Source organism: Ooceraea biroi, chromosome 12, assembly GCF_003672135.1.
Source record: "Ooceraea biroi isolate clonal line C1 chromosome 12, Obir_v5.4, whole genome shotgun sequence".
Classification (NCBI taxonomy): domain Eukaryota; kingdom Metazoa; phylum Arthropoda; class Insecta; order Hymenoptera; family Formicidae; genus Ooceraea; species Ooceraea biroi.
The window spans coordinates 3416720-3430977 of NC_039517.1; the positions used below are offsets into that span (position 1 = coordinate 3416720).

At 39.3% G+C, this 14258-nt stretch overlaps 2 protein-coding genes across 2 annotated transcripts in view; one reads left to right on the plus strand and one right to left on the minus strand.

The window, feature by feature from the left end:
* Nucleotides 1-2815: 2815 nt before the first annotated feature.
* The window catches only part of LOC105280513 (flotillin-2), a 69542-nt gene continuing 58099 nt past the window's right edge, over nucleotides 2816-14258 (minus strand). The window contains exons 2-8 of the mRNA XM_011341117.3: nucleotides 9610-9906; nucleotides 9185-9417; nucleotides 8906-9025; nucleotides 8604-8818; nucleotides 8313-8496; nucleotides 8080-8226; nucleotides 2816-7926 (exon numbers count right to left, since the gene is read on the minus strand). Of these exons, the coding sequence (XP_011339419.1) occupies nucleotides 7897-7926; nucleotides 8080-8226; nucleotides 8313-8496; nucleotides 8604-8818; nucleotides 8906-9025; nucleotides 9185-9417; nucleotides 9610-9906 (1226 nt within the window). The 3' untranslated portion in view covers nucleotides 2816-7896. The remainder of the gene's footprint in view (nucleotides 7927-8079; nucleotides 8227-8312; nucleotides 8497-8603; nucleotides 8819-8905; nucleotides 9026-9184; nucleotides 9418-9609; nucleotides 9907-14258) is intronic.
* On the plus strand, nucleotides 9916-14143 carry LOC109611046 (glucose dehydrogenase [FAD, quinone]). The gene is made up of 4 exons (XM_020032040.2): nucleotides 9916-11302; nucleotides 12033-12260; nucleotides 12321-13147; nucleotides 13273-14143. The coding sequence occupies exons 2-4, from the start codon at nucleotides 12065-12067 to the stop codon at nucleotides 14125-14127; spliced, it is 1878 nt and encodes a 625-aa protein (XP_019887599.1). The 5' UTR covers nucleotides 9916-11302; nucleotides 12033-12064; the 3' UTR covers nucleotides 14128-14143.

The window sequence follows — 14258 nt, forward strand, 5'->3', positions numbered from 1 at the left end:
TCTTCTAGAGTCGAAAAGGGAATTTTTAAGTTTTTTTACTTGTCCACTTAAGGGGGGAGCCTGCTTTAGAACGTTGAAAATAAGGTATAATTTTACGAATTGTTTTTGGAGAAACTATACAACGGATCATTATAAAACTTTGATGCATTTATTAGTACATGTTTAAAGATAACAAAAATTATTTTTTGATTTGAATATATCGCCTGTAGAGGTCGTCCTGGAGGCATTGTAAATTGGTGGGCATTCTCCTGCCTCCAAATTTCATCCAAACTGAAAAATTGAAATATTTTCTTGTTATTTATGAATTCCCATCGTCGATGAACCTTTAATATTAATAAAAACATTAAGTTAAACAATTATTTTTGCATGAAAAAGTTCAAAAACTTTGCCTAAAAATCGTACTTTTGTGTTCGAAGCTCCACCATTTTGGCACTTTTCAACTTTTTTCTTCTCTCTTTGGTTCATCGACGATGGGAATTCATAAATAACGAGAAGATATTTCAATTTTTCAGTTTAGACGAAATTTGGAGGCAGGAGAATGCTCACCAATTTGCAATGCCGGCGACGCGGCTGCACTAAGATTTCTCCAGGACGACCTCTACGAGCGATATATTCAAATAAAAAAATAATTTTTGTTATCTTTAAACATGTACTAATAAATGCATCAAATTTTTATAATAATCCGCTGTATAGTTTCTCCAAAAACAATTCGTAAAATATACCTTATTTTCAGCGTTCTAAAGCAGGCTCCCCCCTTAATGCCACCGCTCGAAACGCGTTAAGGGGGGAGCCTGCTTCAGAACGTTGAAAATAAGGTATAATTTTACGAATTGTTTTTGGAGAAACTATACAGCGGATCATTATAAAACTTTGATGCATTTATTAGTACATGTTTAAAGATAACAAAAATTATTTTTTGATTTGAATATATCGCCTGTAGAGGTCGTCCTGGAGGCATTGTAAATTGGTGGGCATTCTCCTGCCTCCAAATTTCATCCAAACTGAAAAATTGAAATATTTTCTCGTTATTTATGAATTCCCATCGTCGATGAACCTTTAATATTCATAAAAACATTAAGTTGAACAATTATTTTTGCATGAAAAAGTTCAAAAACTTTGCCTAAAAATCGTACTTTTGTGTTCGAAGCTCCACCATTTTGGCACTTTTCAACTTTTTTCTTCTCTCTTTGGTTCATCGACGATGGGAATTCATAAATAACGAGAAGATATTTCAATTTTTCAGTTTAGACGAAATTTGGAGGCAGGAGAATGCTCACCAATTTGCAATGCCGGCGACGCGGCTGCACTAAGATTTCTCCAGGACGACCTCTACGAGCGATATATTCAAATAAAAAAATAATTTTTGTTATCTTTAAACATGTACTAATAAATGCATCAAATTTTTATAATAATCCGCTGTATAGTTTCTCCAAAAACAATTCGTAAAATATACCTTATTTTCAGCGTTCTAAAGCAGGCTCCCCCCTTAATGCCACCGCTCGAAACGCGTTAAGGGGGGAGCCTGCTTCAGAACGTTGAAAATAAGGTATAATTTTACGAATTGTTTTTGGAGAAACTATACAGCGGATCATTATAAAACTTTGATGCATTTATTAGTACATGTTTAAAGATAAAAAAATTATTTTTTGATTTGAATATATCGCCTGTAGAGGTCGTCCTGGAGGCATTGTAAATTGGTGGGCATTCTCCTGCCTCCAAATTTCATCCAAACTGAAAAATTGAAATATTTTCTCGTTATTTATGAATTCCCATCGTCGATGAACCTTTAATATTCATAAAAACATTAAGTTGAACAATTATTTTTGCATGAAAAAGTTCAAAAACTTTGCCTAAAAATCGTACTTTTGTGTTCGAAGCTCCACCATTTTGGCACTTTTCAACTTTTTTCTTCTCTCTTTGGTTCATCGACGATGGGAATTCATAAATAACGAGAAGATATTTCAATTTTTCAGTTTAGACGAAATTTGGAGGCAGGAGAATGCTCACCAATTTGCAATGCCGGCGACGCGGCTGCACTAAGATTTCTCCAGGACGACCTCTACAAGCGATATATTCAAATCAAAAAATAATTTTTTTTATCTTTAAACATGTACCAATAAATGCATCAAAGTTTTATAATGATCCGCTGTATAGTTTCTCCAAAAACAATTCGTAAAATATACCTTATTTTCAGCGTTCTAAAGCAGGCTCCCCCCTTAACACGTAATACTGTTGAGACTGCAATTTCTTAGCTTTACCGTGCGCTTTACTCTACGTTTTATTATATGTACACGATATACGATAATCTTTTGATGGACTTGTTTTGTTATTTTATTTTTTGGATTATGTAAATTGTGACAGTTATGCCTTTTACTGAGAATGTCAGAAGCTACTCCGAGCTGAACGACGTGATAGCGCGTTCGCCGTGCACGACACTGATGCAAAGGAACTGCGGATTTCTAGAACTACAACTATTGTTTAGCTCTATCGGATTCGTGCGTAAGATCTGTCTCGTCGTTGAACTCGCGAAATCGATCGACGCGTCTTTCGCTTGTGGCTGACTTGCACACAAATAAACTGATGAATAGTTTAGCCGTCTTCTTCTTTAGCCCGCCATACATTGAAGAAATATTTGCACAGCACACAACTGATACGCGCAAGGAAACCATTGGGACTGCCTCTTGCCGACTCTGATAAGCTTTGAGTGCGTTGTAATAAACAGAAAGACAAAGGCATCTCTCTACGATTTTATTTAGTTGCCCTCGCCGCGTGATTGATCAGGAACGAATAATCGGTGGCCAGACAAGGGGGGACGTAATTTTGTAATCCATTTATTAAAAATATGCGCACTAACTTTACATTGTGTATCCCATTACTTTCAGTTAGAGTAGAATATGACACAATAATATAATATTGTCCTCTCTATCTACGCATCGAGACGTCTCTAGCACATAACTTTCAAAATATATATTATCTTGTGTTCATTGTTTACAAAAGACTAGATTTATTTTATCCAGACACTTCTCGGTGCAATTCGGAATTTCTAACTAGAATCATGAATTTTCCTCTTAGGAGAGACATTTCTTTTCCGCGTTTTCCTTTTTGGTCGGGCGTCCTCGCGGGTGTCCCGCGAGCTTTTAACGGGAGCTCGCGCTTGAAAATCATCAACGATCACCACCGTCATGGCACACCACGCGTTGGCGCGTCTCGCATACAATAAAGAGATTCTTGTTAATCGAGAGGAATCGTGCTTGCACGCAATACAAAAATAAATGTGAAACAACACAGTATTGCTCGTGACAACGAAGAATTCACATAGAGAATGCACACGGTGGTTACACATCACACAACGGTTTTACAGTAACTCTGATTAAAGATCTTCGATATCACACAGACGAAATCGATTGTATAAAATATCGGGAGATAAACGCAAACATGCAAAGCGCAAGTACGAGGAAGTCTGAGTAAAGCATTGAACATATCATGTTCCCTTAAGCACTCAAATTTCCTTTTCCTCCTTTCGCTCCTCTTAATCTCAATGAATAAAAGAAAACTATAGCTCTAATCGATGCGAATGTTCGTTCGAGGAAGCTGCGAAGATCCTTAATCGTGCGAAATGTATTATGTTGTATATCGAAGACGGCAAAACAAATGCTTTTAAGCATCACGATCTTAATACAATAGTGCTCTTGTACTAACGCAGAATGTCGAATGTTAATCTTCTTCTCCAGAATACGTTCAACGCAAGAATCACATCGAGCTTAAAGCCTTATCGAGGGAGTTACATAGCACTGATTGCTACAAACTACAAAATAAAGATTAGTTTCATTTTCATTAATTTTATGGCACACGAGTGTCCTGCATATTGGTCGCATATTTATAGAGAGCAGCAAGATTGCGGTCGAATGTGCGTGCTATTACCCGCACGCAATACTTTTTTGTCATTCGTAACAGATAACACTATCATTATGCAATATCATTATGTCATCCATCGATAAGGTGTCAATATTTAGGGAGGAAACAGAGCAAAACGGCACGTTACAGGTATCAGGTTACGGCTTCAAGCTTAAATAACAGATTTATTATAACAGTTGTGTGTGTATGATGTATATATATATTTATTTATATATAGAACGATCGACAATTTGTGATCAATCCTAATATTCTCCGCTGTTTCCGCGAAAAATACGCAATTTTTTTAAGTGCATTTTTATTCTTATCATTTAACTCATTAAAGGCCATATATTTATATTTTAAAATTACAATATAAAGAATTTATATCATAATAAGCCACAATTGTCTCCCTCTTTTATTTAATGATTATTCTTCTCGACGATACATGATTTTCCTTGAAGAGAACATCAACATCCGTGAAGATTGCTTGCTGAACAGTTTACAAAGAGATCATTTATTACAAAAAGTATTCTAGTATTCTCGTACGATTTTAATCCCAGAGGTGGGACATTGGCCGTTAATGAATTAATTTTCTCGCGGATCGATTATGCTTCTTTTTAATAACTTCATCTTTATCGTGCAGTGTGTATAAAATCGTGTTATGATAACTGATTAAAAAACCTGCGCTGCTACTGCTAATGAGAGAGAATGGCGCTTATACAGAACACACACCCCCTTCGATACACGATATAATCGCGACGATGTTGAGTGACAAACAAACAGAAAAAATATAGTATATGTGTACATATATTATATATCGTAAATACATAGATTTCTCATTCACGAAAGATGGAATTAGCTAAAACACTATACTAGAAAAAATCGAGTCCCTTCTGCGTCTGAATCGCAAGAGTCGAACGTTTCGAACATACTCATACAACTAATGGCGGTCGAATTTAATTTCAGCTACGAAACATCGTACAGTACGAAACACACCGTGCATCGTGATGGCTTTTTTTCCTTCGTCAGATTTGTGTTAGTACCGAGAAAGAACCAGCTTGAACGAGTAGAGTATATCCCCTACTAGAGATATATATTAATAATAGCAAATAAATAGCGCATACAAAGACGATGCGCGATAGAAAGTTGCACGTATCTTTCCCCTCACGATGTACCGATCGCATCGCACAAACACAATTTTCTTAACTAGGCTTGAACGACGAACGCGACTTTTTCTCTTACTTCAACGAAGAGGCGGTTAATGCGAAACATTCTGATTATTATTTAAGCGTTACCTTTTCTTTACATAAAGGGGAGAAAGAAGTATTAATAGAACATGCTTGAAGCACATTAGTATATATATATATATGTATAAAAAAAAACGTTAGTACATGTTAGTGTTAATCAAGTAATATCAGGTGGAAGGGCCAATGAATATCCATAAGATATATTATCCCATCTTGCTGTCCCATCCCGACAGAAACGGAGATACTACTTGGTTCATTGTCGTCTGGGAAAGCAGATTGGACGCCTGGCAGATGAACGGTAATTATTTTCGATAGATTATAATATAAGCCGATCAAATCGGAATTTGTCGAAAATTTATAACTACTCTAATATCTTTTTTTTGTATGTACTCGCGTGCATGTATTGCACGCGCGCGTGTATGTTGCTTTGTGTTACGTGTGTGTGTGTTTTCTCGCATTGACTACTCATCGGAAGGGTTGCATCAAACCCTTGAAAAAAATATATCGAATAAGAGTTTTTTTTATTCTTATTTCTGGTTATAGAATTTTTTTATTATTTTAATCAAAGACCTGCGAAATAATGTCGACTAAAAGCGCGGCAATTATTAGAACCGGCAATGTATGTTATATAAAATATTTGCTCCATAGGTTTTGCATACATTTACTAAATTGACTCAACAGCTAAATGTTCTATTATTATTACTATTATTAGTCCCTGTAGGGAATCTTTGACTTTTCCTTTTGTACTGCTCTCTACTGCACTACGATTTTGGGAAGACATGCATTCTGAACGGCGATCTTCGCCCCTGACTTCCCTCCTTGATAATCGCAAGGATTGATGGAGAAATATGCGCTTATATTGTATATATTAATTTATCAATTCATTTATTACTCATTAAATAAAATAATAACAAAAATATGAACATATATCTCTTTACTTAAACGATCGGTTAGGTATGTTTGCTGATCGCACAATGCTTCTTCGATCGTTTTGTTCGATTACGGCTTGACATTTTTTTCCACATTTTTTGTTTGATATACTTATTATTATATAATAACATATTGCTGGCCGTTAACGGAGGATGATACACCGGCCGTTTAAGCGTCGAGTATGGCAATAAAAATATCTTCAAAATAAAACAAATCTATCTAAAGAAACTATGTAAAAGCATATAAAAAAATAACTGAAAAACAAGATAATAATAATAATATATATATGTTAGATCCACGTAATAAGTAATCGGTAAGTTACGGTACAAATAATATCGAACTTTCAGATCACTCAGGTTTCCTCTATCAGTGACTCGGTGTCGTATGTACAAATTGGCACTTGTTTAACTTGGAATATCGCTTTCTTTTTCTTTTCACTGGGAATTCCGATGCGTGGTCAACCGAGAACATCATATCGAGCGTTGAAGTAATTACGGTCAAGTATATCTTTAAATTGCGCATGGTACGCCCGCGTGGCGCATATTCTCTTCTTTTTTGTTTCACAATGTAATAGAAACCTCTTGGCTATTATACATACGTGACTCTAAATATGTACAGCGACTACAGACGGCAGCTAACGCACGTCATGGAACGCGTTGAACGTTTATTCCTTTTTCTTTTCCTCTTTTGTTAAATCGCTTAATTACGTTGAACACAATGACGTCAGAGAACTCTTAATTATATCGGTGTTATGTTTAAGCTTCGAATTTTGATATTTATTACTGACTATTCATTGTAACCCGATGGATTAAGTGGAATGCATAAGTTCGTCATTAAAATGGAAAAAAAAGAGAAAAGTTTACAAGAATATTTTCTCTCAAAATCAGTTAAAATGAGGTCGTCTGTTTCTAGAAGACTCAACGAATAACATCTGAAAGACTGTCATGATTAAAAGGAGTAGAAAAGATTCTTATTTCGGCAGTGATTAAATAGGCTTGATTCTCATTTGATATATTACATTGCAATTCCTACTCGCTTGCTCGCTGAAAAATTTATAATCTTCCTTTTTGCAAATTTTTCTCACCCGCCTTTCTTTCTGTCAATAATTTTGCTTTGTGCGAAAGCGAACGATATCTTAGCAAGCAATGAAGATTTATACGAGCGAACGTTGTTTACTTTACCTTTACTGCTTTCGATAAAACAGTTAGTACAAATAATAAATAAGTTCTACTATAAACATTCGTGACTTTATGCATTCCATTACGATAAAAGCCATATATTATGATTGCGACGTACTCGTTATCGTTCCCATCTTAGACACGGCCGCGGGCAGTGCTGTCTCGAGAATTTCAAGAATACTTAGTATTCATAACTGGAACAGTAAAGTATATCGAAACCTTTGGAGGATTGTCGCGCTTTGAATGAGTAGAATGCTCGTGTGACTTATCTCTGTAATTCAAAGTCGCGCTAATCGCCCGTCCCCTAAGTCACGATCACGACGATGTCATATCAATGAAATGCAATATTGTATGCGTTGTTATGCATCGTGCCGTAAATAAGGAACGTGCGAGTATGACGCGAGCAATGTCGAACGGCCTGTCCGCACGATGAGGAATGAGAAAGCGTGTTCGCTGGCGCTGCTCCGGCTAGACTTGAGGTAGAGCAAAATTCGGGAAAGAGGAAAAAGCGGAGAGTGTCATCGCTCGATAATAGAGTAGCAGAGAAACCTTTGGCAGTTATGAGTCTTGCCCCTTCCTCAAACCTTCCTAACCGATTCCAAATTCGTTCGCCCGGTCGCCTTCCGTGGAACTAACGTCATCTGGCATTACTTCGCGCCTGGTATTTTTCCTAGTACCTGAATACGGAGAAGCAGAGTCATTAAATCGGCCGTCACGTCGAAAGTTACCCGCGCACAAGCGTCATTTTAGGCGCGACACTCGGCACTTACTAAAGTCGGATTAATTTATTAAGGAAAAAAAAAGGAAAAAAAAAGTATAGACTGACTTACTTTGGAAAGATCTACACCAGTCAATGCTTGTACAGCTGGAGGTACTTGCCCTACGAGACGCGTAAGTTCCCCACTGGTTGCGTCACTTCCACCGAGGAGCACGATTTCCTCTGTTCTCGCTAATGGTGCCGCGACCTCGGCTGCGATCTGCGATGGAAGAAGAAATGCCGTTACCGTTACAAAACAGTTAAAATGGTAAAATTCGCGAAGAAGGTGGCGCAAAGCACACCCACCTTCGGCAAGGCATTCAAAGTGATGTTGAGTATCGCCGCGTCGCCGTACTTCTTGTAGACCGTCGCTTTCATGCGCATACGCTCGGCCTCCGACACTCCGACAGCTTCCATAGCCTGAGCTTCGGCTTCTCCGATCAATCGAATCTTCTCGGCTTCAGCTTTCGCCGCGCTTACCGTTTGAGTCCTGAAATCGATGGTATTTAAGCACGACATCGAGATGAGAATAACGATTGCAAATTCGTCCGAGCTGCTAAATATATCCGCGTGAGAGAAAGAGGGATAGACTTTTACCTCTTTCCCTCGGCTATTCTTCCCATTTTATAGAATTCAGCTTCCGCTGGTAGTCGCACTGTGCTCTGAAGCTCGTGCTCCTTCCGGCGGACCTCTTGCTCCTCGACTTCGATTTGCTTACGCCTTTCCACAACTTCTATCTGTATCTCCTCGTTTCGTATCCGCTGCTTTATCTTCGCCGCTTGAAGCTCGTAAGCTAACTGCGCCTCGGCTTTCTGGAAAATTAAAAAGATATATGTCATCAATAAATTTTCAATTTCAGTAAAAGCGTTCGTCGTATTTCATGGAAAAGATAAACTTACCGCTGTATTTACTTCCTGATCAAAGTTAGCTTTTTGCAACTGATAAAGTCTCGCGTTATCTTCAATTTTCGTATCAGTGTTATATTTTATGTCCATCGCTGACTTTTCGCATTCCGCTTCCTATAGTGAAACGAGGAAAAAGTTCGTGGAAGTATGTTAAGCAAATTTTAATTGATTTAAATTTTACAATTACGAATTTTTTTTCGATAATTTATTTCTCATTTTCATACGCGTTTATGAAGAACATGATAAAATTGCATGACGTATGCGGAGATATACCCTAATGCCGGCATCTCGATTCGCTTCGGCGACACCAACGTCGGCATCTCTCTTAACGGCGGCCGTCTGGGCTTTGCCAAGCGATGTCAGATATTGAACATCGTCGTAGACATCCTTTATCGTAAATGACAGAATCTCGATGCCCATACGGCCGACATCCGGTGCGGCAACTTCTCGTACAAGGGCCGCGAATTGATCTCGATCCTTGTAAACTTCCTCTACCGAGAGTGTTCCTGAAGAACACATCCGACGCATTCCATTATAGTCATACATTAATGATTCATTTTTGAAGTCTCGTTTTTGCAACGAACATCTTTTTATAGGCAAAATAATTGAGAGATAAATAAGAAATTCTTGGAACTTTTTACTAATTTTTCTAATGATATAATGATGATGATAAAAACTGATTAAATAAAAATATGTACCCAATATAGCTCGTAGGTGACCCTCCAGGGTGGACAAAATCGTAGTCTTGATCTCGTGAACGCTTTTCCCGAGAAATTGTTCACTGGCAGTGTGCAACAATTCGTCAGCCTTCATGATCTTGCATTGCGCGACACCGGTAACCGTCAGCGGTACACCCTGCGCCGTTTCCACACTCTCGCACACCGGGTTCAGGGTCATCACCTCCAACGACAATCGCTGAACGTCGGTCACGAACCACCATGTAAATGCATATCCGCCGACGATGGTCCTCTTTTTCATGGAGCCACAGCATCCTCCTGAAATAAAAAATTAATTTAGACAAACTGTCTTTGAAAAGAATTAATTCTTGTCCAGATATTAGTATCTCTCACGCTCGATCGCTCTCACTATAATTGACAATTGAGTGAAATAATTTTTAAATGATTAAAACTTTTAGAACACATAATTAAGTAATTAGGATTAAGAGAAACATCAGAATCGCAAATGTGTTTATTTTACAGCGCAACGAAGTCGAAATAAAAAGAGGACGCGTGTTTTCTAGGACACTCGTAGTCACGTCATTGATTAACTTGTAATTCTAGACGATCGTTAAACTCACGCCGCATCAGTAAGTAGGTCAGCTTCGATAAAACGGACTGCATGATACCTTTCCGTAAGCGCGTGTCGTCACCGAACACCTCAGACCTGCGACGTGAGACACGTCACGTAACATGCAACCGTCAATTTTAAAATATGCCTGTTTCTTATTATTATTTATTCCATTATTTGTAATATATATCTCAATACACATTAAAATCATCACTATAAATATGGAATTGTCATCGAAATCTCAAGCACTTAACTGGTTTGACTTTATATCTTAATGACGACACTGATAGCTTGACTATAAAATATATGTATATTAAAAATCAATTAATAGATCTATAACAAATATGATTTTTGCTACAAAAGTATATTTGGATTGAAGAATGAATTTACATCTTATATTACATAACATAGTTTTTAAATTAAATATTTCTTCACTCAATTATACTTAATTGCTGATTAGATTTCAGTATTCGGAAAAGCTAATGTCACTTTTCAGTTACATTTATTTCAAGTCAGGAGGTTTTTAACGAAGGTAGTGGGGAAGAACAACGGGACCAGGCCGACGAAGAGGAGGACCAGTGCGCCAGACAAAGAGCAAAATCAAAAGAGCAAGAGAGAGGAAGCGAATTGGTCAACCGTTATGCGTCGCTTCTACGGGGCTGAAGAGTCTGGAAACCTGTTCATGTACGTAGCTGATACGCAATCCTCATTCAGATACGAATAGTCCAGGAGCAAGGTCACGGTCATCTCAGTGGTGCATATCGCTTCGTCGAGCAACGTCGTTTGAGCGTATATATCGCAATACGTTTCTTAATGTGCAAAGGTCTACGAGCAATAAATCCCACGTTTATGACTTTCAAGTTCTTCGACATTGTCTGATGACGGAAAAAGTGTCTGATGATCGCTTACAAGCGTTCAGTTCCTCGATAGTTCAATGGCGCAATGAAGAAATCACAATGGTGATGGCATGGAGGGATCACGTTTGCAATTGTCGAAGTACTATAAAGAAGAAATGCGACAAGTATAGTGCTTTGTTGTTATCGGATTTGTTAACCAGGACACTCACGAACACGTGCGAATGATTAATCTTGGCTGAGGAAGAAGGTGAGCAAGAATTTAATTGACAAGAGGGTAGAAAAGTAATTTAATTTCATTTATGGCTTATATATATACGAATGACTGCTTAAATAAATAAAATTTATAAATATGTTAATAAGATTTTTTATTTTTAACGTAAAGTTAATTTTGCGGATATGATTAAATAATCAGATGATCATAATTTCTCATTTTACGTCGACGACTTGTACTGAAAACTTCGAGAATAGCGTTTACCTCTATCATTAAGAAGTAGGCAAACCAGCTTTCCTTTTCAAATCGTGTAGCTCGTATTGGAAAATCGTTCAACGTGAGTAACGATGAGTAATGCGCTTCACGTTTCGGCAATCTCTTCATCGTCATCAGTAAGGCAGCTTCCCTTTCTCTCTAGGATTTTATAATTTTACGCACATCAATGTTAGTTTGAAATTACTTAACGTTGAGAGTTTCACAAGCAATTGATATTCACTTCACATTGAGATCGCGCAGGCCAAGCCGTGCGGATTCTTTCTTGTCGATTTCTACTCTGGCACTTGTCGAACTCAGTTTCATCTGCCTTTGTTAGTTTCATTTTAGCAGTACAGCGTGTTCGTCTGACTTGATCAGACCAACTTGGTCAATTTAATTTTTTTCTTCAGTTAATCAACAATTGCGAACGAGGAATTCAATTACGAAGTAATTACTGCGTCGTGGATATATATGTACAAGTAACAATTTTCACGCATGTCGCAAATTCCAGTTCACTAATGAGAGAAAGCAAAAAAAGCTGAAATGGGTATCGAAAGCATTCTGACAGGAGGTTTGACCTCGGCTACCGGTGGACTCTCGTGGTTCTTCCCAGTTCTCGCTGCGGCGCTTGTCTATTTTCAGTATGAAGCTATGGACAATGAAGCACCGCCAATCAACGTGCCATCAGAGATGCTGTTGCCGTCCTATGACTTCATAGTGATAGGAGGCGGCTCGGCAGGTATATTCACGATTATTACTCTTAAAAAACGATAATTACTCTTGACACGCTCGATTTTAGGAGCTGTAGTTGCCAGTCGCCTATCCGAAATCGAGGAGTGGAACGTTCTGCTATTGGAGGCAGGCGGTGATGAAACGGAAATCTCGGATGTGCCCTTGCTCGCCGCTTTCCTTCAGCTCAGCCAACTGGATTGGCAATACAAGACTGAGCCACAGGGTACCTCCTGCCTAGCCATGGAAAATGGTCGTTGTAACTGGCCACGAGGAAAGGTCATAGGCGGCTCGAGCGTGCTTAACTATATGCTGTATCTACGAGGCAATAAACGAGATTATGACATCTGGGAGCAGCAGGGTAATCCCGATTGGAGCTCGCGTGATGTCCTACACTACTTCAAAAAATCCGAGGACAATAAAAACCCCTATCTGGTGCAGACACCATACCACGCAAGCGGCGGCTACCTATCAGTTCAAGAGGCACCGTTTCACACGCCTTTGGCGACTGCCTTCGTCCAGGCTGGTCAAGAGATGGGTTATGAGAATCGCGATATCAATGGTGAACACCAGACCGGCTTCATGATTGCTCAGGGTACCATCAGGCGCGGCAGTCGATGCTCGACCGCAAAGGCCTTCCTTAGACCAGCAAGACTTAGGAAGAACCTGCATGTAGCGATGCACGCGCAGGCGACCAAAGTGCTCGTGCACCCCAAATCAAAGCGTGCTTATGGAGTGGAGTTTGCAAGGGACGACGAGATCTTCCGTATACGCGCGAACAAGGAGGTGATCGTGTCTGGTGGCGCGGTAAATTCACCGCAGCTTTTGATGTTATCAGGAATCGGACCGAAAGAGCACTTGCAGGAGCTAGGAATTCCTATGATCCAAGACTCCAAGGTCAGTGAAAGAAATTTTGTCTTTAGTGATGTAAAAGCGCTCGGGTCAGATGCACGATGCTGACACTCCTATGAATTTGTATCGCGTTTTATTCGTTTCGCTAATACAAAATTCTGTATCTGCAGGTTGGCCATAATCTGCAGGATCACGTTGGCCTAGGCGGGCTCGCCTTCATGGTCAACCAGGAGATCTCCATGGTAGAGAAACGACTGCAAAGCACCCGGGCGGTGATGCAGTACGCTATACTAGGGGACGGACCTCTGACAGTACTGGGAGGCGTCGAGGGTATTGCCTTCGTCAATACCAAATATACGAACGCCTCATTGGACTTTCCGGACATCGAGCTGCATTTCATTTCTGGCTCGACTAACAGCGACGGCGGTAGACAGATCAGAAAAGTGCACGGGCTTAGGAAGCAGTTCTACGATACCGTCTTCGGAAAAATCAGCGATAAAGACACATGGAGCGTGATACCAATGCTGCTGCGACCGAAGAGTCGTGGTATAATCAAACTGCGCAGCAAAAATCCATTCGATCATCCTTTAATTTACCCGAATTACTTCAAGGAGCCGGAGGATATTGCTACGCTGGTCGAAGGTGTGAAGATCAGCGTAGCCTTGAGCAGAACTCGCGCCTTCAAGCGATTCGGAAGCGAGCTGAACTCGCAACAGTTCCCCGGGTGCAAACACATTCCAATTTTCACGGATCCTTACTGGGAATGCATGATCAGATTTTACAGCGCAACGATCTATCACCCAGTTGGCACGTGTAAAATGGGACCTTTCTGGGATGCCGAAGCAGTCGTTGATCCGCAACTCAAAGTTTACGGAGTAGCTGGGCTTCGCGTGATTGATGCGTCGATCATGCCAAATTTAGTAAGCGGAAACACCAACGCACCAACGATAATGATAGCTGAAAAGGGATCAGATATGATTAAAGAATATTGGCTGAAAGGGAAGACCAGATCTGAGGAAGTTTAGCAAATAATTAACGACACACGTCGTGAATACGAGATAACGTGACGCGTGTGTTAAACTTTGAACTTTACTAGAGTACTGCTTCATGAGCTATTTTTAGCTACTCGAAGATTACTCAAAATGTGTAAATTGCT

What these genes read in the sequence shown, in the direction of transcription:
- LOC109611046 (XM_020032040.2), top strand. Translation starts at nt 12,065, where the DNA reads ATGGGTATCGAAAGCATTCTGACAGGAGGTTTGACCTCGGCTACCGGT. An exon ending in GATAGGAGGCGGCTCGGCAG is followed by an intron (nt 12,261 to 12,320) that starts GTATATTCACGA and finishes GCTCGATTTTAG; the next exon opens with GAGCTGTAGTTGCCAGTCGC. An exon ending in CTATGATCCAAGACTCCAAG is followed by an intron (nt 13,148 to 13,272) that starts GTCAGTGAAAGA and finishes CTGTATCTGCAG; the next exon opens with GTTGGCCATAATCTGCAGGA.